The sequence below is a fragment of the Athene noctua genome, chromosome 5 (genome assembly GCF_965140245.1).
Source record: "Athene noctua chromosome 5, bAthNoc1.hap1.1, whole genome shotgun sequence".
Lineage (NCBI taxonomy): Eukaryota > Metazoa > Chordata > Aves > Strigiformes > Strigidae > Athene > Athene noctua.
In genome coordinates, this window is record NC_134041.1 from 19,447,446 (window position 1) to 19,475,130 (window position 27,685).

Sequence of the window (27,685 nt, forward strand, 5' to 3'; positions counted from 1 at the left end):
CCCACAGTGCACCGCGGCAGAGAGGCGCGGTGGGTGGGGCTTATTCCTGCCCGGGGCGTGCGTCCCCCTCCCAGGGACCCCTGCGGCGCTGGCGCACAGCGGGGTGGGCGGGGCTGCGCATGCGCCTTGGGCGCGCCGCCGTGAAGGCGGGCGTCGCTTTCTATGGCCCGCGCTGTTTGAAGCGGGGTAAGGACCGGGCCTCGGCGCCTCCTAGGGAGGCTCCTTTCGGCCTTTCCCTTCCCTTTGGCTGGCCGGCGGCCTGGGGCTGCTGGTCGGTGAGCGTCGGGACAGGTGAGTGCCCGATGCCGCCAGCTCTCGGCTGGCCTGGGCCCCTCCACCGCCGGGCGCCCCATAGGAGCGGTGACCGCTGTCGCGAAGCCGCGCCGCCGCGCTGGGGCTGGGGCTGGGGCGCGGGCGCCTCTCCCGGGGTTTCCTGGCCGCCTGGACCAGCCGTGGCTTGGGGCGGGCGGAGCGGCGCGAAGGCGGAGGGATCGCAGTAGGGCCGGGCGCCGGCCAGCTCCGGCCAACAAAGATGGGCGGCGAAGGGACCCCCGTGCTGCTGGAGAAGGGTGGGCGGCGGCAGCGCCTCGCCCGGGAGCGTTGGCTCCTCTGAATCATCTGACCGTTTCCCATTACAATATCCCAGGCTTGATTTGTGAAATCTTATTTGTTGTGGAGCTGCTCCCGCCCTACCCCCAGCTTAGTAGCTCGCGTCTTCAGTGCTGTGAAGCCCTTGTTGCTGATTTTTTCAGTTTCACTGGTCACGGAACAACGAGGCGAGTGTTGTGTTCTGAAGTAGTTGGGATGCGTTGTGTAAGAGATTTTTGGCAACTAATGTCAGGCAAGCTTTTCCAGTTTTTCTAGTGGCAATTAGTGAAGTTTCTCATACTTCACGAATACATACAAAACTTTTTTTCTCAAAAAAGATAATACGTACAGAGTGATTTTTATCTAGTGATTGTGGGAAAAGGTAGCATGGAAAATGTACATTTACATTTGGAAATTAAGTATTTCCTTTTTTGTATTTCTTTTTTTCCCTCCTTTCCTTTTTTTGTATTTGCCTTATTTTGGTGTGTTTAAAAGTATCGTTGCAAATAGTACTCACTTGCATTTAACAATGTTTTAATATTAAATATTTAGTCATATGTATGGTAAAAATGGAATATAGTTTGTGGACTTGCTCTAAAAGTGCTGCTGCGGAAGACCCACTTGCAAATGTACAGACATTACGGAATCAGCTGAGGAGAACTGAAAGAAACCTTCAGGCTGTAGAGGAAGAGCTTTCCAGGTATGAGTGTGTTTGGGAATGAGAACAGGCTGTCTTGCAGTGTAAATCTGTCTTATTCAGTGTAATGGATTATTGCAAGTAGCTCCTTTTGTGCTTTTGCTACTCTTTATGAGCAATTTTTTAAAAAAAAGAAAAAATGGTATACCAACTTTTTACTCTCCCTCCTAGCACTAATACAAGTGAACATTATGGCCATTGCTTTGATGAGGCTGTAGACTTCATTCTGGAGGACTTTGTTCAGCCTAATTGCAACTATCAAGGCTTTTCCAATTGTAAGAAGAATGCTGGTAAAACGTCTTGCCAGGATTTTCAAAGAAAATCCAAAGTAAATATTGCACTCTTCTTTTTTTTTTTTTTGTGCTTTGCTATGTTTATAAATATGTTTTTACTTTTAGGGCTTGAATTTGATATGCTCTAGCATTGGGCAGTTATATCAATGGAGCACTCTTACATTTGTTTTGTAGAGTTTCCACTGATGTATATATTGTTCACATATGCATATATGTGTTATATATATATGTAAAAACCTTTTTTTATGTCTAGTCTTACTCAGTATCCACAACTTCTGATAAAACTATGGAAGAAAATGAATGTCTTATGGAGAAGCTGGGTGCCCTTCATGAGCAAAATGCATCTTTGACTTCTCAGAACCACTACCTAAAGAACAGAGTGGAAACAATGAACTTGGAATTGATGCAGTCAAAAACAAGAGTATGTATCTTTAGTGTGTTCATCAAAAAGAAAACCAAACCCCCAAACCCAAAAAAACACCCCAGTGACCATGACATTTGAGTCTCTTATTCGAAGCAGAACATAGTATTTTTTTGTCTTGTCTTGATCTATCTAAATTTAATATTTAAAGTTTAATATTTTATTTTTTTCATAGTATTTGGCATTAGTCTTGGAACAGAATAGTTTGGAATCTATGAGCAAAACAAGTATATTAATTATGGATTCTATCTGTTCATGTTCCGAAGTTTAATCTAAAGCCAGTAAGTCACAGAATGAGGAATACATTATGTAAGAAAACAGTTCAATAATGTATTTAGTACCATATGTTCACGTGTCTGAGCTACATCAAGGTTAATGTGAATAAAACTGGCAAGGTAGTCATTTATCTAGGAAAAGAAAAATGTTGACCTTTTAGGTTGGGTTAATATTGCTAGTTTGAAAAGTGAAGGTGAGTTAGAATGAAATACTATATCTAATAAATCGTTACTGATTTAATATACACTTGTATGTACAGGTTTTTTTCAGGGTAACTACAGTCTTGTGTTTGGTTTATGTGTAACATAAAGCATTAAGCATAGCTATGTTTTATTATTGTTTGAGAAATGTTATCTCCAAGACAGTACAAGTAAGGAGATAAACAAAATGTTTAACTGTCTAGCATGGAAAGAACAAATAGCAGAATATAAACTTTTGGGGAAAAGCAAGGGACAAGATCAACATATAAAGAAATCACTGTGCTAGACAGCATATCACACTGGAATGGTGCTAGGGAACTGGAAGGGTGTTAAATGAGCAGAAAATTGGAGATTGGGTTATGTAGATACACAGGCATCTTCCACAGTGAGGTTAAGAGCACTGTGTCATTCGCTAGGCAGATTGTTCTTATGCGTGTCACCTGAAAAGTGTTAATGAAACCCCAAATGTGTTTGCATTTCAGATTTCTTATCTTGAATCGATTTTAGGTACACGTTTAGTCAGTATTCCAAAGTTGAAAGAACAGATTGTAAACTTGGAAGCAGAAGTTTCAGCTCAAGATAAAATTCTAAGGTAGTAAGTGTACTTTTAAATCAATATTTTATTGCTAGCTGCTTGCTAGTCTGGTCTCTTTTGGGATTACATAATTACCGGTACTGTGTGGGTCAGGTAATTTGGGGCTTGAAACTTTCATTTTGGAGCTGTATATAGGAGGTGGGAGGTGTTTTATTTTGTGCTACATGTACTTCAAGAAATGGAGAAAAAAGGTAAAAGAAACTAGTTTATAATGTTATAATTAGTTTAGCTAAACATGAATGTGCCCTTATAACCGACTGAAGTGACTGTATGCTACATGACTCTATATATTCTGTAGTGAATAAGCATACACATTTTTCAAACATGATTCTGCAGCATGTAGCATAAAGGATTCTTTGTGCATATTTTAAGGCAAATGGCCAAAGAAAGCTAATGTAAACAGTGTCCAGATGCTGTCAGGAAGACATGCCTGGCTGTCAGTTTATCTTACAACCTCATGCACTATAATAATTAATTAATATCTCAATAGTGTGTCTTCACAAAAGAAATAAAATACTTAAATTTAAGTGATATTTTAGTGTTGTTTCTCACATGTGTATCCTGACCAGTCACATCTATTGCCAGAAAAATGGTGATTTCTATGTTCAGATCTCATGACACAAAGGCAACTACCTGGGTCCTTGTCAGTTGTGACACCAGATGCCTATTGATGAGGTCTTGACACCACTCCAGGCTTCAAACATACTCCTGGAGGGTCTGGGAACTGTGGGTGTTCCAAACCTAATTTTGAGTTGTTTGTCTAGTGCTTCTGAAACATCATGTGCAGAAAAGAACAACAAAAATCTACTTTCTTTACAGAAAGGTTCCTAATTTTTAATTATGCTTTGTTTATTTGATAGAGATGCAGAAGATAAACTAGATCAAAGCCGGAAAACAGGAATGCAAAGAGCAAACATGTTGCAAAGATATAAAAAGGACTATAAAAATCTGAAAACTGAGTTAACTGCACTAAGTAAGCAAGGAAAGAGGTAGCTAAGTAATTTTAATAAATTGAATGCAGAGTAATAGTGTATAAGTGTTTGTTTCCATTGGCAGATGTTTACTTTGTGGAATAAAATTATTTCTGTGCTTTAAAAATGATTTTTTTTTTTTAAATGGGGAAGTTCTGTGTGAAGGTAGTTATTATTTAAATACGCACTTTTTAAATCTTGAAATTTGGTCCTAATTACAGACTGATATCATACACTAGTAACTGGTTTATCACCTGTTCTTTCCCTTCCGAATAGATGTACTTCAGTGGAGAGCTGAAATGTGTCCTGAATGTATTTTTCCTGAGTTATTTTTTACGTTGTTTTGCATGAACCTGCAGAGTATGCTTAGTACTCAGTATTCAACAGGATCGAATGCTGTATTTTTAGGGATGGTGTGAGGGAAGTTCTAGAAGCACAACTTAGTTGAGAGAACATTTTTGTTAACCTTAATCTTACCTGTTTATAAGGTACTGTTGAAAAGGGTGCTGTAATTCCATCTCAATCCCCATTTTCCTTTCCTATTGTCTCCTTTAGCCTAGTGGTTTTGTGGCTACTGGGAGGGTCACGTAATTTCTTTTGACTCTTGGAAGTTACTATATACAATCCTGTCCCTTCCAAAATGTAATTGTAAAGAAATGAGCAGAATAAATACATTTATTTAAATAAGATTCCTAACTGCCCAATTCATTTAACTGCAATACTTGGGGCAAGAATTAACTGAATTAATGACTTAAGAAAGCTTTTCCTGAGCCTTTTGAATGTTCACCCTGTGTTTGGCTTGTCTGTGGAGCTTGTGCTACTGGTGAGGGAATGTGTTGATTTATGTTCACTGTTCATTCACAGAGCACATGGGGTAATTAGTTCCTAGTTGCAAATGTAAATATTTTTGAACTTTAGAAAAAATGAGCTTATACCATGTGTTAAAGGCAACATGCGTGTTATGGTTAGTATTAAAATTTATTACAGTTTGCTTTTAATCAGTAATGACAATCACTTACTATTCTTTGGCCAGGCAAATGAAGTGCTTTAGACTAACACTATTTTGTTTGTTAATCTGAAATCCCTCGATCCCCTTCTCTGAATATTTTTGCCATCTCCAAATGGGCAGTGCTCCTTAGATAGAGAAACAGGGATCAGAGGGTAGGCTGTGCTTAGATGAGGCACTTGCCCTGTCCCCATGGTTCCCTTAGTGGAAGAGAAACAAATGTTGCTCAACAGCAGTAATTCTTGTGTGCCTGTGTTGGGTGTCCTGAACAGACTGTATACCAGAGCTGTGCCAAAGTTACTGTTCCAACTTATTCCTTAGTGAGTAACAATAGGGGAAAGTAAGAAAGGGGCAGGGATGCAGAATAATAGTGTGGAATAGTAGGCAGTCTGGGTTGCTGCTTTGAACAGTTGCTCATCTGATACCATTCCAGTCTCAGCTTCCTTCACTGTTATTGATGCCATCTCTCCAGGATCTTCCAAATAGTTTAACCTTTCATCACTTCTTGTCAGCTCATCATAATTCCATCACAAGAGCTCCTTTCAGTATCAAAATCTTTTCTAGTTCCCCTTAAGCAGTTTGAATTTTAAGGAGCACTGCTTCTATCTTCTGCTTCCTTATCATGCATGCTATCCCAGTCCCTAAAATGGACTTTTACTGGTAGGGACAGGAGGATGATTTGAATCAAACTGTTTTTGAAAGGGAATAAAAAGTGTTTATTTTTACATTCTTAGTCTTATTAGAATCTCTTTTATGTTAATATGCAAATATGATATTTAAAATTAATTTATGCCTCATGAAACTTTTTTTATTCAGGGCTTGGGAAGTTGGAAGAAGGGAAGTTATCTGAAGCAATTAATAGGGTAGTTGTTTTTAGTAACTGGAGGAGATAATTACATAATGACTGAAATTTGTGATTTTTAAAGTTGGTTTGCTTCTTTGTAGAGCAGAACAGCAAAGAGATGAAGCTTTGTTGAATGTGGAGGAGCTGACGAGTGCTTTCAAAAAGTATAAACAAAAAATAACTGAAAAATTAGAAAAAGTAAGATTTTTTTTCTTCACTTATTTTTGTCATGCTATTAGGGTTTTGCTTCTTCAGTAAGCTAGGCAGCAAACAGCAACAGGTTCTCCAGTGGGTCAGTTGTTTCTGCTTGTTGCTGGCAAAGTTGTAAGAGGGGTGACACAGATTAAACAACTATTTGTGGTGATAACTTCAGTTATCCAGTTTTAAACTGTCTCCAGTCACAGTCTGGACAGTCTGCATCTTTGAGGTGTCCTAATACTGCTACTGTTTCTTTGGTCTCTTGCTTGCCAGCTGGGAATTCTACATTTTAAAAGTATATAATCTTTTTAAAAGAACTCATTTGACTCCATCTGTATAACCTGTTCAATGAAACACAGTCTAGAGAAGGGCTAAGATGAAAATGAAGTAACCTCCCAAAGTTCCAGTGGTCAAAATTGTTAATGCTTCCTGCCTCGTGGAAGGAGAAAGTACAGGCCTGAGACAGTTAGCTCTTACAGATAATTTTTGTTTGAGTAGACTTCTTTCCTTGTGGAAGGAGGTGGCCAGCTACAAATATGCCCTAAAATACTAAACCAAAATAACATTACTTTTTTCCCAGATGACAGGAAAAAGAGAAAACTTCTTTGACCCCTCTCCTTTTCTTCACAACAGTGAGCAATAGCATTACCTACAGGCTTACTAGAAAGAAAAAAGGAACAGCATAATGTTTATAGTATTCTTTTAAAAAAGCCTATTGGAAGCTTATATTATTGTTGTACAGTAACAAAAAAAATTTGCTTCTTAAGGTTAAAGCTGAAGAAGTAGTCCTGAGAAAACGTTTAATTAATTGTGAAAAAGAAAAGGAGACGTTAAATGAAAAATGTGTCAGCTACAGAAAGGATCTAGACATCCTAGAAGAGCAATTAAGGTAATGCAGAGGCTTTTACAAATCTCCATACAGTTATTTGAGAAGAAATTGCGTGTTACAACAGTTACTGTAAACATGCTGCTCAATTTGCATAGTTCAAACCAAATCAGGACCAGCATCAGTGAATACTTAGCAGCACAACAGACAAACCATAATACTAAACAGGTAAAAAATGTTAGTATGTACTTACAAATATCAAAATTCTTTTCTACACTTAATTCTTAAAAGTTCTAATCCTGCACGTTGCCACATATTCACAGTAACAAGCAACACGCCACCAAGGCTTCTGGGAGCATAGGTTCCCTTGCTCACACACTACTTCTGTGGGAGATGTGGGTACGCTGGTTTTATGGATATCTGTTTTGCTGCCTGCTGTTCACTCATGTATGAGAAAGCACCCTGTGAGTTCACTTAGAGCACCAGGTGCGAGTCCCTGATAGCTGCACGGTATTGCTAGTCCCTAGCTAGAGCGAAGGATACTCTTGGCTTTCCATAGGGAGGCTGCACTCAGGTCTGAACAGAGGTTGTGTTGCTGCCTGCAATGTCTGGAAGTGTCAAACCAGGTTTTGACTGGTACTCTGTTCCCGCTCCAAGGTCTTTTCCCACCATTAAAAATTTTTATGCTCCTTGTATGTTTCTTTTCAAGCTGAACCCCTTTTGTCTTTTGTAATTCCCTCATTAATGAGGGAAGACAACCATCAGCTAGTTGTCTTTAGCATTATTAGGTTTGGTCAGACACCTTCTCAGACAGTTTTGGGTATCCCATTCACACGCGCTGTCCACAGTCGTGTTCCTGCTGTAGCAGTTGTTCTGTAGGCCATTTAGGCAAGGATGGGCAGTGTGAGAGCACCCTCATGGTAGCTTGAGCGTGTCTAATAGCTCTCTGTGGCTCATGGGGGTCTTTCCTCTAGACTGCCCACTTTCTCTGCTAACTTGCACTGGGTTTGGCACTCATTAGGACTTTGAGCTAATTCAGTTTGCTAAATCAACAGGTACCTAAAAAAGTAATTTGTGATAGGCTAAAAATACAATCGGTTCACTGTGCGGTCAGATATGAGGGAAGAGAAGAAATGGGACTTCTCCCTCTCTTGTTAGCAGAATGCTAGACAAGCTCAGTCTTAGTGCATTGTGTTTATCCACTTTGATTTTGGGTATTGTTATTTTATCCTGTTCTTAAATTCCCTTGGCTTCAGCACAGTAAAAGCCACCTTGAACTATTTCTTACCAGTGACTCTCCTGATACTGCATAAAGCTTTACTAAGTTGCTTCAGAATGAGAAGTTTATTCTCTCCTGCTTGCTAATAGCAGTTTAGATCTTGGACCTTAGGAGCAGTGAAAGATTAGTAAAGCAGTGAAAACTTTTCTGTCCTTTGTATGGAGCTAATCCTAGATTTTGAGAGGGAGGGAACTAGTAAAACAGCATAGTTATGGTGTGTTCTTCTGGTACTTTTAATAATGAAAATCCTCTTATGCTGAACTATACCTTTTAAATGAATATACTTTTTAGGCAATTAAGGGAAGAGAATCATAGCACAAAAGAAGAAATTAAGACTCTAGAGGTAAAGAACACTGAAATGGTATCAATGCTGAGTCAGTCTGATCAGAAAATCATTGAGCTTGAGAGTGAACTGAGTGAAAAAGAAATAGTACTTAAAGAGAAAAATTCTCTAATAAGTGAAAACGCAGAGCTGAGAGCACTTACCGCACAGCAACATAACCACTTGAAATTATGCCATCAAGAAATTGAAGACTCAAGGGAAGAGCTTAACGTACTAGAAACCATTATTTCCCAGCTGTCTCCAAGTACATCTGAAAAGGTACAGTAACTGATACATCCTTAAAAATTGTCTTATGTGTCTGGAAATCCTGTGTTGTTCTTGAGAAAATCTGACTAAAATATTTTTGGTTTTCAAGATGCATGGATGACCTATTTTCTTAGTTGAAATATTTTACTTTTGTCTTCTCATTCAAGAACAAGGAATAGGTGCATTGGAACTGATTAATCAGCAAGCATTTAAAATTACACTTTCTGTTTCTCTGTTCTATGTATTGATTCTTCAGATGTATGTATATTCTCTAACATGCTGATGTCCTGTTACAGGTTGTTCTCAGTAGAAAAGTATGATGTTTCCCATGTGACAGGCACGTGGTGTGACACAGCCAGGGTTGATGTGTCAACTTTAGCAATGGAGAAATTAGAGCAGGACAGATGTTTGTAGGAACTTTTTTTTTTTTCCTGGAAAAGAAAAGGTGTGCCTTCCCTGACTGCAAATGAACTCTTGTTTTCCTGGGATGAACCCTGTCTTATGAGCTTGAAGCTTGTACTGGTGAAGTTTATCACTAAACTGACTAATTGGGAGTCATGTAAAAAAATTCGAAGTTGTGAACTGACTGGGGTTACTGGAGGAACTGTTTGGGAAGTCAGGAAGGTCTGGAGAGATGTAGGAGGTCAGGAGTACAGATTACGTCTGATATCTTTTCGTTTTGAAGTATAAATGTAAGTAGCTGTAATGAAAACAAAATCAAAAGTATGCTTTCTGCACGATTTTGGAATTGCCAGAGTGACCTCTGCTGAAGAGATGGTAGTGATTTTGTATAAAAATTATGTTTTGGGCTGTTGTGACCACAGACATTTATTTGGAACAGCCTTAAAAATTGTTTTAGGGCCCTTTTTGGAAAATATATTTTCTGGAAAAATTTGGGATTATTCGTGTAATTTAATGAAATATTCAGAAGCCTTCTGTAACTTGAGGGAAAAATGGTATTTAATGCAGTCATCAAAATCTAAAAGGAAACATGATGTGGGAAGCTCAAAAGGTGGAATTACTGATAATACCTCCCTTTATTCACAGCAAAAAAGTTCATGCTTCAGTACCTGTATGAAGATGTCTAAAGGAATGATCTCAGTTTCAGAGGGCCTTAATGCCTATAATTTTGACTGGTGTGAGACAAACCTGCAGTGCTCTGCAAGAACTTACTTAGGAGAATAATTTTAATGATCAATTATCCAGACTTTTAACATCCTGGTGTATGTGTCTTAAAATCTATACGCTAGTATAACACATGAATTAATCACGCTGTGAAGTGTTAAAAAGTCAATTTTGCATTGATCTTGGTTTTCCCTTAACTTTTAGTTTAAATGGCACCACTTGAAACACCAGCTATCCAGTTCCTCAACAAAAGAAGCACTCTCTGAATCTTGTGAATTGAATAAACCTTTGATTGCAGACCCAAGGTATAGCTTTCTGGTTACTGAATTTTGGCAAGAATAGGCAGATAATAAGGTGGTATTAGAGCTAGCATGTAGAAAGAATGTTAAATAATTGTCTCTTCCTTTATAATAGCATTAAACTGGCAATGAAAGAAGCAGAAATTCAAAAGTCTCGTGCAAACTTCACTATCTGTACTGGAACTCAGCATCTTTCTAATGATAATGAAGGACAAGAAAATAGTGGGTTATGTGGCCTGGAAATAGAGCCTGTCAAATTGATCAGAAGTCAAGGAGGTAAGCTTACCAAAATAGCTGTGCAGTTCTGTCTGATTAATCCACAGGATAGGAATTTTTTGGTGGGCTTTAAATTGCTTTTATAGTGATTTTTAAATATATCTCTGAGCTAACAGATATGGTTTGGTTGAACAGGGAGCATTTTGCCATCTTGGAATTCCATAAATTGTCATGTTCTCCAGGCACAATGTTATTCTTCCCTTTGCTAGTTAAATTACTTATTTGGCAATATCCAGGCTACAGCTTCTGTTGAAATAGAACCATGTATTACTTCTTCATGCAGGTTATGCTAAGGTCTCCATATCTTCTTTGATTATTTTCTCTATATCCTGCTGTTACAGAATTTCTGAAAGTGCTTCTGTGATTACTATTTGAACTGCTCCATGAAATTACTTCAGAGCACCTGTATAAAGATTCTGTCTTCAATTTTTTGTCTGTTTTGTCAGGATTTTTTTGTTGTATGTTTTTTATGTTGTATGAGGGTGTTGGTTTCTTTTCATGAGTCGCAGCTTTCAGCTAGATTAGGGGAAAAAATAGTCTTGTTTCTGAATATAATTTAATGGCAGCGTATTAAACTAACACACGTGTGTGTTTAATATGATGTCATATTTCTCCTCCCTTTGGTTTGTATGATTATTTGCTTGAGTGCTGATTTGTATGTTGTTTTATGAATTAATCTTAAATTTATTTTTTTCTGCTTTGAGAGAGGAGAAGATGTCAACAGTTGGAACTGATCAGCAAACAATTTGAAAAGGAGAGGCAAAGATTCCAGAAAGAGGTAGAAGAGTTACGCACTAAACTGACAGAAGCAGATGATGAGAATTCTTCTTTGAGGACCAGCATGGCTCAGAGAGCCAGTCAGTTTCAAATCATACAGGAAGACCTATTGAAGAAGGCTTCAAAAACTAGTAGTTTAGAGAGAGAAGTAAGTTTTTAGCAGCACTGAAAAAGTCACTTTTTATTTAGTTCCGTAACTCTTAACTATCTTTGATTACTGAAAACTCTAATTGCCATATAAATTTTAAAGTCTGGCTTATTTAGGAAAAATTGGAAATAAACTTTTGAACAAGCAGAAGAAAAAGATAGCAGCCTTAATTTGTCAGTTGTCAGAAATCTTGTTTTAAAGGTGATGTGGTTAGTGGGCTTTACTACTACTATTTTGATTTGTTATGTGGAAAATATGCACAGTCTTGTTGTGCTGGTATTGTTCAAATAATGTGTAATTTTAAGAAACAGATGTTGAAGCAACAGTTGTATTTTTCCTCATTATATGTTAGTACAGTTACCAGAGACTAACATTATTACCAGTGTGTCACACACACACAAAAAAATTAAAAAATTTAAGCTTCAGCTAGCTCTTCTTTGTTTGAATAAGTTGAAATGCTGATGTTTACATTCTAGTGCTGTGTTTGTAGAATTCCAGTGTAATGGGATTTGCAGTATTTCCTAATAATGGACATAATGTTATATAAATCTGTAATAGCTAATTCACTCACATGGCACTGGTAATTATCATGAATTGGATAAATTTGAGGTAAATTGTCCTGAATTCTTCTCTGTAAGTACTAAAGTTGAATAGATCATACAAATATAAACAAATAATTAAATCATTAGAAATATTAGGAAATAGTAGTAGCTAAAATGGAATTGGTGTTAAGAAAGTATATACAAATACTTGAATAAACCCAAAACAGTTGTCTTCATACTGTTTTGTGCTATATTTAATTTCAGGTAACAAAGAAATCTTCTCAACTTTCTACACTTGAGAAACAGTTGAAAGAGAAGATTATTGCTTATTCCACTGCTGCAGCAAGAAATACTGAGTTGGAACAGGAACTCATGGTAAAATGTTCTCAGTGAGAAACTACATTTGTGTAAAAAAGACATAAATGGAGATTAAAGTTTAAGCTAAACAGTATTATTCCACATACTCAAAACTAATAGACTTTCAGATCTGCTAAACAATCTGCAGTTTTTAGACAGTGCAGTTTTAAAAAACTGAATCTTGCTTCAAATAAAACACCCTTTTTTCCCTGCTTTTGAACATGGCAAGTTATTAACGGACATGTTACTTTTTTCCTTGTGATATGTGCAATGAAAAGCCGGTCCTATTGAAATCAGTTGTAGCATTGCCGTTTGTTTCAGTGAAGTACGTGTAGACCTGTGAATAAAAGTCTTCTAAATCATAAGAAGTGAGGAAGGTGATCTAACTTGGAGCACTGTAAATTCTGGTCTGGTTATCGTTATGCAAACTTAGTTTTGGGAGGAAGTCTAGGGTTGCTAGAAAGGGAAGCTGTTTATGTGGCCCCTTTCAAATGAAAACCTGTATTTTAAAGACTCCATCTATCCATATGAACATAAAATTTGGTTTTGTCTTTGTCATAAATTCCCTGCTCCAGTTGCTTTAATTTGTGCCAGTAGCTCACCTTGGAAGACACCTTGTCTCTGTGTAGTGGCTGCATTTAGTGACATTCTTATACCTGTGTTACAGGTGTGACATCCTTTGAGATGAAACATGCTGTGTATTTTCTGTGGTGTTCTTTTATGAAATCTAGGAACTCAATCATCAAATAAAACAATATTTAGTGGTACAGCGAAATATTGTTAAGTCCTCTTTGTTGTTGCTGTTTCTCAGGAAAAAAACAGACACATTCATGAGCTGGAAACAACTATCAGTGAAGAACATGAGCAAATAACTTCTGCTTTTGAAAAAGCAAAGTTAGTTCACCTTGAGCAGCACAAAGAGATGGAGAAACAGATTGAACTGGTAAGCCCTTCCTTGTGTGCTAGTATGTATATACTATATACTATAATCAATACTATACTTGGTAACTGTTTTCTTATGTTAAATTTCTTTGTCTTTTTAGTAACTGAGGCAGATATCCAATTAAAAAGTTTTATTTTCTTCCTGTGTTTCCTTATTTTAGTTCATTTTCCATCTAACATTACAGAGTCTCATGATTTCCCTCTGAGATACTCATATCCTCTTTTCTGCTCAACTGAAGAGAAATAGTAACTTAGGAAGAGTACTCTTGTTCTTTGCTCCAAACACCTGGTGAAAAAAACCCAAACCCTATAGCTTTTTTGCCTATGGGGATTAAACCATAACAGCTTCTAGCAATATTCTTTCGTGTGCTGAACCTCTGCCAGTCTGAGCCTTATGAGCATCTGTGTGCGGGGACAACTGTTGGTAGGTGTTTTTAGTCTTTAGAGAAGAATTCTGTTGCTTCATGTGGTTAGAAATACAACCGTGGCTATTTCTACCTATTTGAGAAGCTTGTCATCTTTAATAAAGAACATATGCATGTCTTGCTGTCTTGGCTTATGACAGACAGTTACACTCTGCCTGCTTTCATTCTCTTGATTCTTCTGTTGCTTTACAATATTAAGTGTTTTGGATTTCTCTGTTTTTAAGACTCTGCAGTGCTGCTGATGGCAGGAATGTATTTTAGTTTTCTTTCCTAAAACAATGGGTGGGTACAACTGAATAATGTATTTAGATGCAGAAATAATCTGAAAAAGCTTATTAAAATAATAAACTTGAATTACTTATGGACAGCTTCAGACCCAGCTGGAGAAGAAACATCAACAATTCATTGAACAAGAAAAATTAATATCTATTTTGCAACAAGATGTTATACATAAACAGCATCACATTGAATCATTGGATGGGCTGCTGATAGAAAGCAGAGAGGTGAGGCTGGCTCTTTCTTTAAATGCAAATGAAACAAGTGACTAATAATGATGAAAAGCATATCCATAAACAGATGGTAAAATTAAAGATACTTATGTTTTTGCTTCTTAATTCTTGTTTGAGGAATTGACTAAATCTAGTGTAGTCCACAGCTGTTACTACTATATATTGTACAAACTTCAATGACCATTTGTTATTTTCTATCTCAGCATTTCTGTTCATGCCTCTGGTTTGCCCCTTCGTCTTCTTGCTCTAATCAAAGGAAAGAGATCTGGATAAAGAACAATTGCATATATTCTGCACTAGGTGGAGAACCAAGAATGTTCTATTAAGGCAATGTTTTATTCATTTTAATAATTCCTGCTGCTGCAGAATATGAAGGGACACCTATCAGGAACCAAATTAACTTCAGAGTATGATGTACACAAATACAGTATATAAGCAGTTGTCTTGTAAATACACTTTTTTTTTCTGAGTCTCAGTATGAGTTTTTATTAGTTTAATCACTGTAACTATACTTACATTTTGTTCTCTTGAATAAAAATATTTGTACAAATAGGAAATGGAAAATCAAAATGTCAAGAAAGATCAAGGATTGAAGGTGCTGAAAAGTCAGTTAAGAGAGGAAACGATCAAAGTTCGTAAGCTCTTTGTGATTTTCAACTAATAGTTTTAAAGTTTGCAGTAATGTGTATTTCCTTTTATCCTCTATAGAAAAACTATATAAGGCTTCTCTATAGAAGTTAATCTCACATAAATATTTCAGAAGTCATTAACCTGTAGTCTTTCCATTTAAAAAAAAAAATTGATTAAAAGTAGTATGGTGAGACCTGCAGTAAGAGATTATTCAATGCATAATTGCTTTAGAAAATTACTGTTGTTACATATAGGGCAGATTTGTGCTTGTTGAACAAAGATAACATTATGTAAGTTTTTGCTCTACGTACGACATATATTTTAGACATATGTGATATTGTAATATTGGTCATGTTTTTAGCCATCTATACCTCTTCCTACTGTTTGGCTGATGAATATTTTTCATGCAGCACTTGCAACAGTATTTTAATAAACCATTGCCATGTGGTGATTTACCACGGTCAGGTTTCACACAGTTTTAAATCTTCAGGATATCACTAGAAGAAGATACTGGGGACTTAGCTGGTAGTATGCTCTTTCTAAACTTGTGTTGAACCAGTTTCCTGTCCAAGTGGCTTTGTGGTGTTTGGGATGTTTTCCAGAGATTTAAAATTAAGACCTGTTATCACTTCTCTTCAAAAAAACCTCTTGATTTGGGTGGGGAAAGAGGTATACAATCTAATATGGTTTAGAAAACTGATACCATGGAAATCATTAGCCGTTCTGCACCTAAATGCAGCACAGTTCTCATTGATGAGAAAAGTCTTAGTGTTGAAACCAAAGAGTTAAGAAGAGTTGAATTACTACGGCTTAAAACCCCTGGGTTTGTTCATTATATTTTTTTTCTTATCTGTTTGAGGTTGTAAGATGTTTATATTAGAGATTATTCAAATCCAAATTAATAGTAAAAGGGTAAAATAGATTAGCAGTGTTGACACTGCTAAAAGCTTTTACCTTTTGGTAGAGCTCAGGCACTCAGTGCAGAAAGGAGGAAAACATTTCTGTTTAGTAGCTTTCTGAGAGGAATTGTATTAAGATCTGAATGTTATTTTTGAAAAAGACTTGTCACAGCTCATATGATAATTGTTCCAAATTTATTAATACAATTCTGTATGTAATAAAACATGGTGGACTAATGATTTGGTATTGAGCGTATATTTGCTTTTAAACTCTAGATACTGACAAATACTGGAATATCTTCTCATAACTAATAGTCTTATCTGATTTAAACACAGTCTAAAGTACTGTAATTTAATTTCACAAATAATTTTAATTTTGAATCCTTTAGATAAAAATGTAGTTTTTCAGACATTTTCACAAATATGTTTTTTAACACTTGTTTTAGACTAGTTAAAAAACCTGTGACATGCAGTTAAGTAACCTGTTACATTCAACTAGGTGAGACAACTTGAATCAGCCCTAGAAGCGTGTGAGGAAGAAGTTGCACTGTATTTGAGTCAGTCGCAAGAAAATAAAGAGATATTTGAAAATCAGCTCAAAAAAAATTTTGAAGAGGTAACAGCTTGTTTTAACAACTCTTCTGTATGCAGAGAACATTTGTTATGAATGATTAATCTAAAAATTTGTCTGTGAAATAAGGGACAGAACATTTGCATTGTGACTAGTACATAAGCTGTGAGAAGGCTATACATTTTGTGGAGGCAAGGGAAAAGTCATAATTAAGAAATACTGGATAAGCTTAGGGAAAAGAAATACCAAGATAAATGAATTGTTGAAAGAAGTAACAAAATCAGAATTAACTGAAAGGTAGAATTACCTTGGGGAAAAAAAAAGGAGAGCGCACTATTGCAATATGAACTTAGGTGTACGTAATTGATTTGTGTTTCAAGTATCTTAATGGGGAAGAAGTCCTGGGCATAAGAAAAATTTTATTTCAAGCCCCAGAGTTTTACCATACTTTCTACTACTACATGAAAGCAAGAAAGAATTAAGTTTAAATATTTTTAGTATGAATTTTTGTTTGTGAGGATGCCTCACCATGTGAACTAATTATCATAGTAGGCTGTTCATGGCAGTGCTGCCTTACCTGCTGAGGGATAGGCTTTAGTCACCTGGAGATGACTAGAGCCTGTACAGGCGTAACTGGATGGAAATTTATCATCTGTGTTACATATAAGCCTGTGATATTTACTGCTGCTTTCAAAGCCGTAAAATCTATTGTTCTTATACTGTATATGAAGTGGCTGGATGCTGTGTGAAACTGAAGGGTAGCAAGTGAGGCTTTCTAATTGTGACCAATGTTTTCATAAGTGACAGAATCACGACTTCCACTTTGGAGTGAGCAGTTAGTGATTTATTTTTTTTTTTTAAAGTAACATTTTCTTTTTGTCCTCCACCCAGAAAATTCTTGGCATTCATCACATGACAAGTTAGGCACTCAGAATTCCTGTTTTTTATTGGAATGACTATTGTCAAAGACAGGAAGAAATAAAGGGGAGGACCAAGAACAAAATCTGAAGGGGAAAACAAGGACTTTCTGAGAACTATAGAATGACAAAGAAAAGTGGCTCAGTAATTAAGAGATGAAAAATCTTTGTTACATACGTTTTTAAAACATTGACCAGTTTAGGTAAATTTTGAAAGCAAGAAGTCAAAAACTGGGGCTGATAAGTTATTTCTTTCTTCAGTTTATAAAGCCCAAATCAGTGATGAATTTTGAGATGTGTTCTCTACTGTTGAAACAGTAATGCAACTAAATTCAGAGCCAGAAGTTTTATTGACTCATAGGTGTGATTCTGTGCCTATTAAGAATGAAGAATAGCTGATACAAGTGCAAATAAAAATGTTATATTGTAATGGAAAATAAATGTGTTTTCAGGTTCATTATTTACAGAAAGAAATAAAACTAAAAGATCAGAATATCCAGGATACAAGTGAACAAAATATTCTCCTACAACAAACTTTGCATCACCAGCAGCAAATGTTACAGCAAGAAACTATTAGAAATGGGGAGCTGGAAGATAATCAAATTAAACTTGAAAAACAGGTACAACATGATGAGAAGTGTGTACATAAAGAAAGATAATTAAATGTTTTTATATATGTTTTTGTAATACCTTTAAAATCTTGATAACTGAGTTGATAGTTATTATTTTAGATATACCTAAAATTAAGTGTTCAGTGGTTTGTGCTATCAGGTTCTGTGCTATCAGAAGCTCTAGCTAGCATTAGAGTGGTTCAGTACTTGGAAAACCAAACCCTAGACTGCAGTTAAGGAGAGATGTGTTGAAATTCAGGAAGCTGAATATTTTTATATTTACTAGAAACTATTTGTCTTTCAGGCATGACTGCAAAGTTCTGGTCTTAAATTATGTACATTTTTAGACTATAAAGAAATGCGTTGTGTTAAAACTGTCACTATGAGTTGCAAGACAAGGCTGTGTATTTCTTTTGTATGTAATTTAAAAGTACCAATACTTTTTAAACACCATTTAAATAGGTATCCAATTTGGAACAAGAGCTTCAGAAGCGGAAAGCATATGCAGAGGATGAGTTGAGAAAGGTAGAGCAGAAACTTCACCTAGCTGCTCAGGAAGCAGATTTAAACAGATGGAAGGTGGATGAACTTAACAGTACAATCAGGTAAGTTTAGAATAACCAAGAGGTATATTATGCAGACAGACATATCAATAAGAAATATTGCTGTCTGAAAGGGTATCTAGCTGTGTAGTCATACAGTGCAGTCGGTATGAGCATAGACTGGAAATCAGAAGGGAATTTTTTAACTAGCGGAGGCATGAGTTTCTGGAATAGTCTTCTAATTGAATTAATGTGAGTCCTGGGAACCTGTTTAGCCTTAAGATGGCATGTCATAATGCAATTCATAAATATATCAAGTTGCTTATAATTCTAGATAGGAGATTCTAGGAGAGCTTGGTGGTCTTGAAGAATATGGTTATGATTGAGAGAAAAGTCTACTTAACGTGGCTTTTTTATACTTACTGAGAAATGCTTATTGTATTTGAGCATGTAAGGGCATATATATGTTGGTTTTGTTATTACAACGTTCATGTTGTTCTGGTCGCTTCTTCTATTTAGCCAAATAAAATTGGAGATGGATCAATGCAAGAACGAACTTACTGGTAAGGAAAGAGAAATAGTGCAATTAAAACGAGATGATGAAAACAAAGCAATGCAGATAAATCAGTTGGATATTATTTTGGAAGAAGCACGATCAGAGCTCAATGAAAAGGCAAGTAAGGGTAAGTTTGCTGTTTTATTTCTCATTTCCTAGTAATGGTGATTTCGCTATTTCCTTTCATCATGCTATTTCTCTGTATGTATTAGATTAGACATTTTTCCTTTTCCCCTATTTTATGATCAAGTACACAAGAGTCAAAACATGATAATTTTTTTAATGTGTTGGTAGTTCCATAGCTCTAAAAAACCAAAAAAAGTTAAAAAATCCACCCCAGCCCCCTCAACCCCTAAAACCCCATGGAAGTTTTTGTAATGTACCTTTGCAAATTCTCACTTTTGTGGGATTTAGCTTTGTTGCAGGTGAAATGAATAAGTAGTTTTCCCTGTAAATTGCTAATGCAGATTCTTAATGTGGTAATCAAAGAAGATTTAATAAAGGTATATGCTATTCACAAAAATGCAGCTCTAAAACAAATCGAAAGCCCTACGAGAGAGTTTATGGAAATAACAAACTTTTCAACCCCTCCTCCTCCATTTAATTTAACCATTATCTTAAATGGGAGGCTTATTTGCAATTCTGCTTGCATTTTTCATAGCGCTACATATTCAGTTACTATGTTGTCTCTGTACTTTCTCCTTGGACAAATGTTTTTAGATCCATCCTCACATTTGAAGCCAAGTATAGATTATGCGTTGAATAAAAACAACAAAGACTTAGGTGCCATACGAAGGTTGTATATCCTCACAAGTCACTGTTTTTTTAGATTTTCCTAAAAATAGTGATACTGAAAACTGTTTATGAGCATAACTGCTAGTAGGCAGTGGTGTTGGATAAAGACCTGACTTTTTTGTTTTGTTGTGTGTGTAAAATAGTGAATAATTTGGAAGATAAGCTGCTTCAAAATGAGACTTGCCACAGGGAAGCCTTACAGAAAATAGTAGAACTAGAATCTGCATTACAGACTGCCCGTGGAGAATTAAAAATCACTTTAACACAGCTTCAGGAATCGCAAGATGCATTACGGAATGCACAGTCCTCTCTGGAGGAGAAACACATTGCTGTCATGGATCTAACAACTGAGCTCAGGTAAGCTGACATATTTTCCATAGTGAAAAGTTGCTTGTGTTTCTCCTTAAGAACAGTAAGTAGTTTGGATAGTCTTTTTTATGTTCTTAACAGTTTTCTATAATTTTTAGGTCTTTTGTGGTAAGGTAACTCGATACAGTAGCTCCTCAGCTCACTTTTTATTTCTAAAATTGCTGCTGAATTCTTTTTTGGGAAACCTGTTTTAAAATCTGCTAAAATTGTTTTCTGAATCCCAAAGCTGTGTAATAATTGTAAGAGGAATTAATTTATTTTATAGTGAAATTGTCCAGTTTCCTTTTGGGCCATAAATTAATGATACTTTCTTCTGTACTATTCTTTTTTTAAGAAAATGTTGTCCTGATAACCAACTAAATAACTTGAATAAAGAAGTTATTGGGAAATCTCTACCTGGAATATAGTTAACAGAATTACTCCATTTCAGTTTGTTTCTTTGCAATCAATTAGTTGATTCATATTTTAGAGTAATTTGGCTTTAAGTAAGTAATAGATCTCATGATTTTCAACATGGATACTTCAAGCTAAGTAGCTGAATGTGTATTAAGCAATTAAACATGAGAATTTCAGGTATTGCAAGGGAGAAATTGAAGATAAAAACCAAGAACTCCTTGACATGGACCAAGCATTGAAAGAAAGGAATTGGGAACTGAAACAAAGAGCAGCTCAGGTCAGACCATTTTAAGTATGTTACTGACAATTATTGCTGTTATGTAGTAGATAAAACTGGCAGGCTTTTTATAAGTTAATTGCCTTCATATATTGTTCCAAACTGTACTGTTAATATAGCCATAGTGTCAACTCAAAACCAGCTGTATATTACTGAAGCCTTATGGTACCATGAAAATCAGCTTGTGCTCCCCTAAGGGACCACAGACTACTGCTTTGATAGAACAGAAGCCTTGTGCAAACCTGTCCCATAACTCTTCTTTAGTGACAAAGGTACAGGACATCTGTTGTCAGCTTGACGTTTAATGAAATGAAGGAAATATCTGCACTGAAGTGTGCTTGGAGGTGTCAGATTCCTTTCCTTGTTTGCACTGGAGCTTATTTTATTAACTCTAAAGCAGCCTCTAAATATGAAATGGTATCTTTGTTGTGAAAAGATTTCTGTAGCTCACTTGAAGTGTTTTCAGTTTTTTGGTCTGGCTTCAGGATTTGATACCCATCATGGAAAATCTATTTTACTGTCACTAATAATTAGCCTTCTAATAGTTCCTTCCTACAGGATTTACTAGCCTTTGTACCCAAGATTATTTGAGGTTCAGAGAGAAGGAGGGATGGAGATTTAAAAAAAACCCCGAAACCAAATAAACAAACAAAAGCAAACCAAAAAAACAAACAAAAAAACCTGTTCAAGGAACAGATACTGTAAGGAGGCCAGATCTTCCAGTGTATTCTTGCTGCAGTACCCTGTGAGCTGCTCTGGGAATTCATCAAAGAAGTGGGATTTTTTTTTTTTGTTTGTTTTGGTGAAATATGTCAGTTACTAACAAGATGGATTAGTATAAGAAGCTACTCATGACATTCTGTTTTAAATAAGAACTAAGTTTGTATTCTGTGTATCTGAGGACCAGACATATTTATGGACTTATTCCCAGTTTTCCCCCTTTCTCTTTGTGTTTGGCCCTATTTTTTAAATGAGATAGCTATGGTGCATTTTTATATTGACTACTTGAGAGAATATTCAGGAGACTCCACAGAATTAGTTTCATTCCTTTTGCTGTCATACTTTGTAGTATTATTTCTTAAAATCAGTATACATGTATAAAATAAAACACATCTTTTTCTTTTTTTACCTCTAGATTACACAGTTGGATATGACAGTTCGTGAACATAGGGGAGAAATGGAACAACAAATAATTCGATTAGAGTGCAATTTGGAGAAGTCTGAGTTAGAAATTAAGGAATGCAATAAACAGGTAAATCTTGCTTAAATTAAAAACTCAGATTCCCTAACAAAGGGCAGCTAATTGTATGAGAGAGTCTGGTCCTGGGACACAATAGCTGGCTAGATTTAATCTAGAAGAGTAAAATTGGTTCCTTATTGTAGGGAGAGGGAAGAGTACCTGAAAAATGTACCAGCAAAAATATTTTATGCTTGTCAATTAAAACTAAAAATTTTGCAGGAATATACCAGTATAACAATGAAAATGTACTTTTTTTTACTTGATGTGTTATAGCTCCCAAACTGCTCTTTCAATAAATGACAATGTTGACAAAATAAAAATAAAAAATTCATAAGGTAATCCAAAGTCAGAGGTAATACTGATGGTATTTGTGAGTTGTTTGGTTTATTTTAAATTGTTCTGATTTCAGTAAAACATCAGTTCTGATATAACTGCATTTTCTGTTCAGATTGAGAGCTTAGAGAAGAAACTCCAGCATTCTAAAGATGAGCTTCGGGAAAAAGAGTTTGAATTGCTCCAGAGAGATCAAGAAATAAATCAGCTGAAGAAAAAGATTGAAAGAAAATAATAGAGCCTAGAAGCTCTTGAAAAGGTAAAGTGTTCCTTGGATACACAACAAATTATCAAATTTTTAATGCGGTTACTGTAACTACCTAGAAGGAACAATATGGTGTCTCTTTAGAATAAGTGTTATTACTTCTCCCCAAGCAATGGTATTTTATATCCTGGTGTTTGCTGAATATTAATCCCTTAAAGTTAAACCATTTTAATGATTCAAAAATTACAAATTTAATGGTACTCTTAACTGTCTGCTTTCTGGAGGAATGTGAATATTTATTATCTTTAGTAACCTGATGTTTTGGCTATGGACATGGTCTTCCTTGAAATTAATGATGAGAACTTCTTATGACTTAGGTATCTATCTTGTGAAAATAATTGCATCAAAAAGCACTGAGGTCTAGGATAACTATAGAAACAAGAAGAGAGAATTTTCTGGCATGGTGAATGGGAGCATACAGATAGCATAGGGAAGGTAGCTCATTTTACTTTGTGAATTATACAAATCTTTGGGGCATGAATCAGTCACTACGAGTACAAATGCAATTTGAGATATACAGACTTTCTGCAGAAATAAGTTCATTCAATGATGCTTGCCAGCTGGAGGTAAGCACCAAAACGGAAATGGCTCCTGCTGTTTTGGTTATGCTGCATTTGTGTTATTTCTTTCCCTTGGATAAGATATTGCAGAAGTCTTCTTTCTGTGTATGTGCCAAAGGCATTTGATCTGTATTCTAGATCATGGGGGCTTGTCTTGTGTTGCAGCTGAATATGAAGGTTCTTTCACTGCAAATTAAAGCAATGTCAACTCTTCCATCTTGATTTTCTGTTAAAAGTTATTTATGACAGTTGAGTACAGTACCTGCTGCTATCCTTCACACATATCATTAATATATTTCTAATTTTTTCTAAGAGTTTGGGGATGATTCTGAAGGAAAGGGCTTCTTAGCTAGCCTCTGTAAAACTGCTGATTAGACCCTTCCTTTCCAGACAGATTGCCTTATTTTTGCTGAGGAATACCAGGTAGGAAGAGGCCCAAGAGTGATACAAGAATGGCTTTGAAAAGAGACCTACTCCAGTCATGTTCCTTTAGAGACCTGGAATGAAGGAAATGAAATGTCAAGTTTATGTTCACTGTAGTGAAGTAGATAAAGCACTGGATTTCGGAAGCATTCTGCGTAAAATATGAAATATATTGCAGAGAGGTTCTGGCTCCATTTAAAATATGATATGGTTGCTTCTTTGTTTAAGAAATGTGTATATTAACATGTAAGAAAAGACTTTTTCTGTTAGTAAAACATTGCAGACTGACTGACCAATCTTTCACAGCAACTTTTTGTCCTAGTTCTAAAATCTCTATTACCTAATCTATCTGGGGAAAAGGAGTAGGGAGTGTATATGTGTTTTGTCTGGGGGTACAGTCTGTTTCATTGTTTTTCCCCATAATACACACTACCTTCCTTGCTTATTTACAGGAAATATATTAGTTTAGGGAAGGAATTGTTAGATTGGGTTGATTTCTGTCCTGGCTCACTCTGCCCTTTTGGGACTCATGAAATTACCAGGTCACAGATTTTTCAGTTGAATCTTTCTTAGTTCTTACTCTGCTTTAATCTGCAGTGAAGATCTTGTAACAGTACAGCACTCTGCTACCACTGTAAGTTGTAAGTATTCTAAATAAAGGAAGTGGAAATATCTTACTGAACATTCAGGATAGCTTTTTTATTTTTCTGGGAAATTGAAGTAATTTATTTAAAAAAACAAAAAACAGACTTAAAGCAAATTAATGTTTTGTGGCCACAGTTCCTTACTGAAATAAGAAATAGAATTGTGTTAAAAATAAGTGAAGTAAGAAAAAAAAATAGTGCTTACAAAGATTGAATATTTTTAAAAAGGACTAATTTTTACAATGTTTTTAAGAAAGTATATAGTATAAAAATAATTAAAGTTAGTGTAATAACCTTTCAGTAGCTGTAAGCTTATTATGTGCTGCTTATAGATGTCTGTGTACTCTATTTATAGCATTCCTCATAAAGAAGCAGCATCTAGCTAAATATTAATAGATACAGCATAATCACTTTTATATTTATAATTAACAGGAGCCATAGTATAACATGATGTTACGAAATGTAATGGCTGTATGGCCTCTGTTGTGCCACAGTATTGGGTCACATAAACATAGCTGCTGTGTATCATGCTAGAGAGACGATTTTGTTGGTCACCTAATAGTCCTGTTTGTTTTTTCTATAAATGAACTGTCAAATAATTAGGTCTAGCATGTAAGCCTGTATTTTGGGGAGGGCGGGGGTGCTGAACCTCTAGAAATTAACAAAAAACCCAACCCCAAACCTGCCATGTTTGGCTGCATTTATTTCTGCATACCATAGAAAATCCAGACTGCTTACACTAATGTTGATAAGATTTTCCTTACTTTTGTACTGGTAGAAATCACAGGCTTTTTTCCTCTTGATACCTAATACCTTCGTACTGTTGATGGGGTTTTTGCAAACACTTCCTTAATCGTTAGGAACTTATACAATAATACTGTTCAACATGAAACCTTAAGGCTTAAACAGAGGAATTATTTCAGAAGACTGCTCCTTTAAACCACAAAATTTTTACACTGATTTGTATATAAAGATTTATTCTCAATGTTCTGTGTACTATTTTCCTACTTATCTGCTAGAACTTAACATATGTTGAAAAATGTGTAAGTTATGCTCATTTTGAGAGCAAAAGCACTTCAATTACTAGAACAGTGAACAAAAATGCATTAATAACTTCAGTGTAGGGGGCAGTATTTGAGATAAAAGCCATGCACTTGAGACCTATAGCTAGTTTTCTTGAATTTTTAAGATAAAACTTAATAACAAAAAGTAATACCTTAGTACAAATGGATTTAGATACAGTAAATTGAGTGCAGAAGTTTAAAGAAGGTTCTAATCACAGATATTTTGTTTCAGGGGCAAGAATTGTGAAGGAAGGAATGTTGCCCATTGGACAAGCAGCAACCCAGGAATGCTGTTGCTGGCATCATAATGGTGCATTCACCAAAGAGGAAATTTTAACACTGTATTTGTAAATAATCAATGTGGTTATTTGTACTGACGCAGATGATGGCCTTTATGTTTCCAAATGGTTTTGAGAATATTGCCTTGATATAATAACATCTTAATTTATTTTTGAGAAATAAATTTTATTTTTTAAGTATCTTGAGTTCCAGGAATTAAATTCATCTGTGATGATTTTTTTTCTTTTTCTTCCCCAAGGTTTTTACAAGTACAAGTGTACTTATGTTTCACATCTAACTTCTTAACAATTTTTGTTTGGGAAAATTTTCTCTTTGTTTTTGTACACATACAATGTTGCATACACAATGTCTTCCTGAAATTGACCTGTTAGTAAGATGCTTTAGAACAATGATTTGATCACAGACATTGGGAAAACCTGCTTGCTTTACGCCAAGCAGTATCTTTGAGATGTAGAGGGGTGTGGGACAGAGCCATAAAGCTTGAATTTTTTTTCTCCAAACAAATCCATACAAAAATTACCATTGATTAAAATGGTATAACAGTGCATTCTAAAAGATACTTATTTTCCATTTTCCAAAAGTACTAAGCAATTTAGTACAAATGGCTAGTGACCCCAGTTTCTACCACTTCTAGTTTTACATAAGTGTCAGAAACTGTGAATATGGTTGAGGTCTAAATCTGAGCCTGATTAACGCAAAAATGATATATGTGCATTAAGATATGATTCATACTTCAGAAAATCAAATTAGTAAAATTATTTGACATAAAGTAGAGGAATAGAATTGAATGTATCACAATTTAAAGATTAGGCTGAAGTCATTTGTATATTAAGTCTTGGCCAACAAACCTGTTGTATTTCAGCAACTCTGCAGGTGGAAGTGTGCTAAACTCCTTGGGTAGGTGTTTCACTATTTAGGCAAACATGTCCCACAAATGCAGCTGTTCTACTTTAAGCGGTTATACAAAGCCAGGCACACATTCTGCTGCCATTGAGAAGATCAGGATACACTCATCTAAAGTATTTCTGCAGTTTCAGATTATTTATTTTGCTATTATCAAAATTATGATGTAGCAAAAAGATACTGTTTGTTTATGGAAATAAATATACTGTGTGTTTTAAATCAAGCTATTGTTTTCTACATGATAGTAAATGAAAAACATTAGAATTCAGTTGACCAGTGTAATAATTAAAAAATACTAAACTCCTTTAATTTTTTTCCTTTCTTTAGGCAGATCAATTTGCCTTCAAGCTAGAAATATATGCATAAAATTTCAGACAGATTTCCTTAAAGCAAAGGAACATGTGAGTCCTTCAAATCAGGATTTCAAGTGGAAAATATAACCAATCTGTAATTACAGTTGCATCACAACACTATTGGAATTCCACTAACGTAGTGTTGCATAAAGCCTCACTTGCTCCTCCTACATGCACTAAATATAAATGTGCATGAGCAGCAAAAGCAATTTGCCTAATACCTGAATCAGCTAAATAGCATTTGCACTAAAATTGTGTATCTGGATACTAACTTAACTGGTAAAGCTGTGGCTCTAAACATGATAAATAAGTAGAAACATAATTACATTTTCTCTAACTTTAGATGCTGTCTTGCTGTTTTGTTGCTTGTCTGATAATGATTTCACTTGCTATACCGTTGAAGTGAATTTATTTGTTTTGGAAAGGAGGGACATAAGTTAAATGTTTCTGTAGAGTCCCACTTTTCTAGAGTTACTAACCAATTTACATCTATACAAATCCTGGAACACTTAAGTTCATTCTTTTGAACTGCATTGCATTAACATAGGCTTACTGAATCTTGGAAAACATTTTTCTATGTATAATGGCATTGTAATTAGCTGAATGCTGTTCAAAAAGCTAATTGCTTATTGAAGTGATTCTTTTTCTGTCACTCAGGATGGGTTATAAATTTCACAATAGACCGATTTTTTTTTTTTTTTTTTTTTTCCTTTCTGAATGTAGTATGCCTACAGTTACTGTATGTTAAATGTGAATTGCACCAAACTGCCAGTCCAAATGTCCCTCTGTTTAATTCAGAGTTTATATGCAGAGTTGGTGGAATATTTTCCCCAAAACTAGAACTGAGTCACATA

At 35.6% G+C, this 27,685-nt stretch overlaps 1 protein-coding gene across 1 annotated transcript; it reads left to right on the forward strand.

The window, feature by feature from the left end:
• The first annotated feature begins 152 nt into the window (after positions 1-152).
• On the forward strand, positions 153-27,011 carry CCDC18 (coiled-coil domain containing 18). Its single transcript, XM_074908206.1, has 25 exons — positions 153-291; positions 1,141-1,288; positions 1,457-1,613; positions 1,832-1,999; positions 2,958-3,067; positions 3,931-4,059; positions 5,993-6,089; positions 6,857-6,978; positions 8,486-8,795; positions 10,113-10,213; positions 10,323-10,483; positions 11,188-11,408; positions 12,215-12,325; positions 13,119-13,250; positions 14,043-14,177; positions 14,737-14,814; positions 16,212-16,328; positions 17,653-17,820; positions 18,274-18,416; positions 18,873-19,036; positions 19,848-20,061; positions 20,647-20,746; positions 21,882-21,998; positions 22,435-22,578; positions 25,508-27,011. Exons 2-24 carry the CDS (start codon positions 1,149-1,151, stop codon positions 22,552-22,554), a joined length of 3,315 nt encoding a protein of 1,104 aa, XP_074764307.1. The 5' UTR covers positions 153-291; positions 1,141-1,148; the 3' UTR covers positions 22,555-22,578; positions 25,508-27,011.
• The last annotated feature ends 674 nt before the right edge of the window (positions 27,012-27,685 follow it).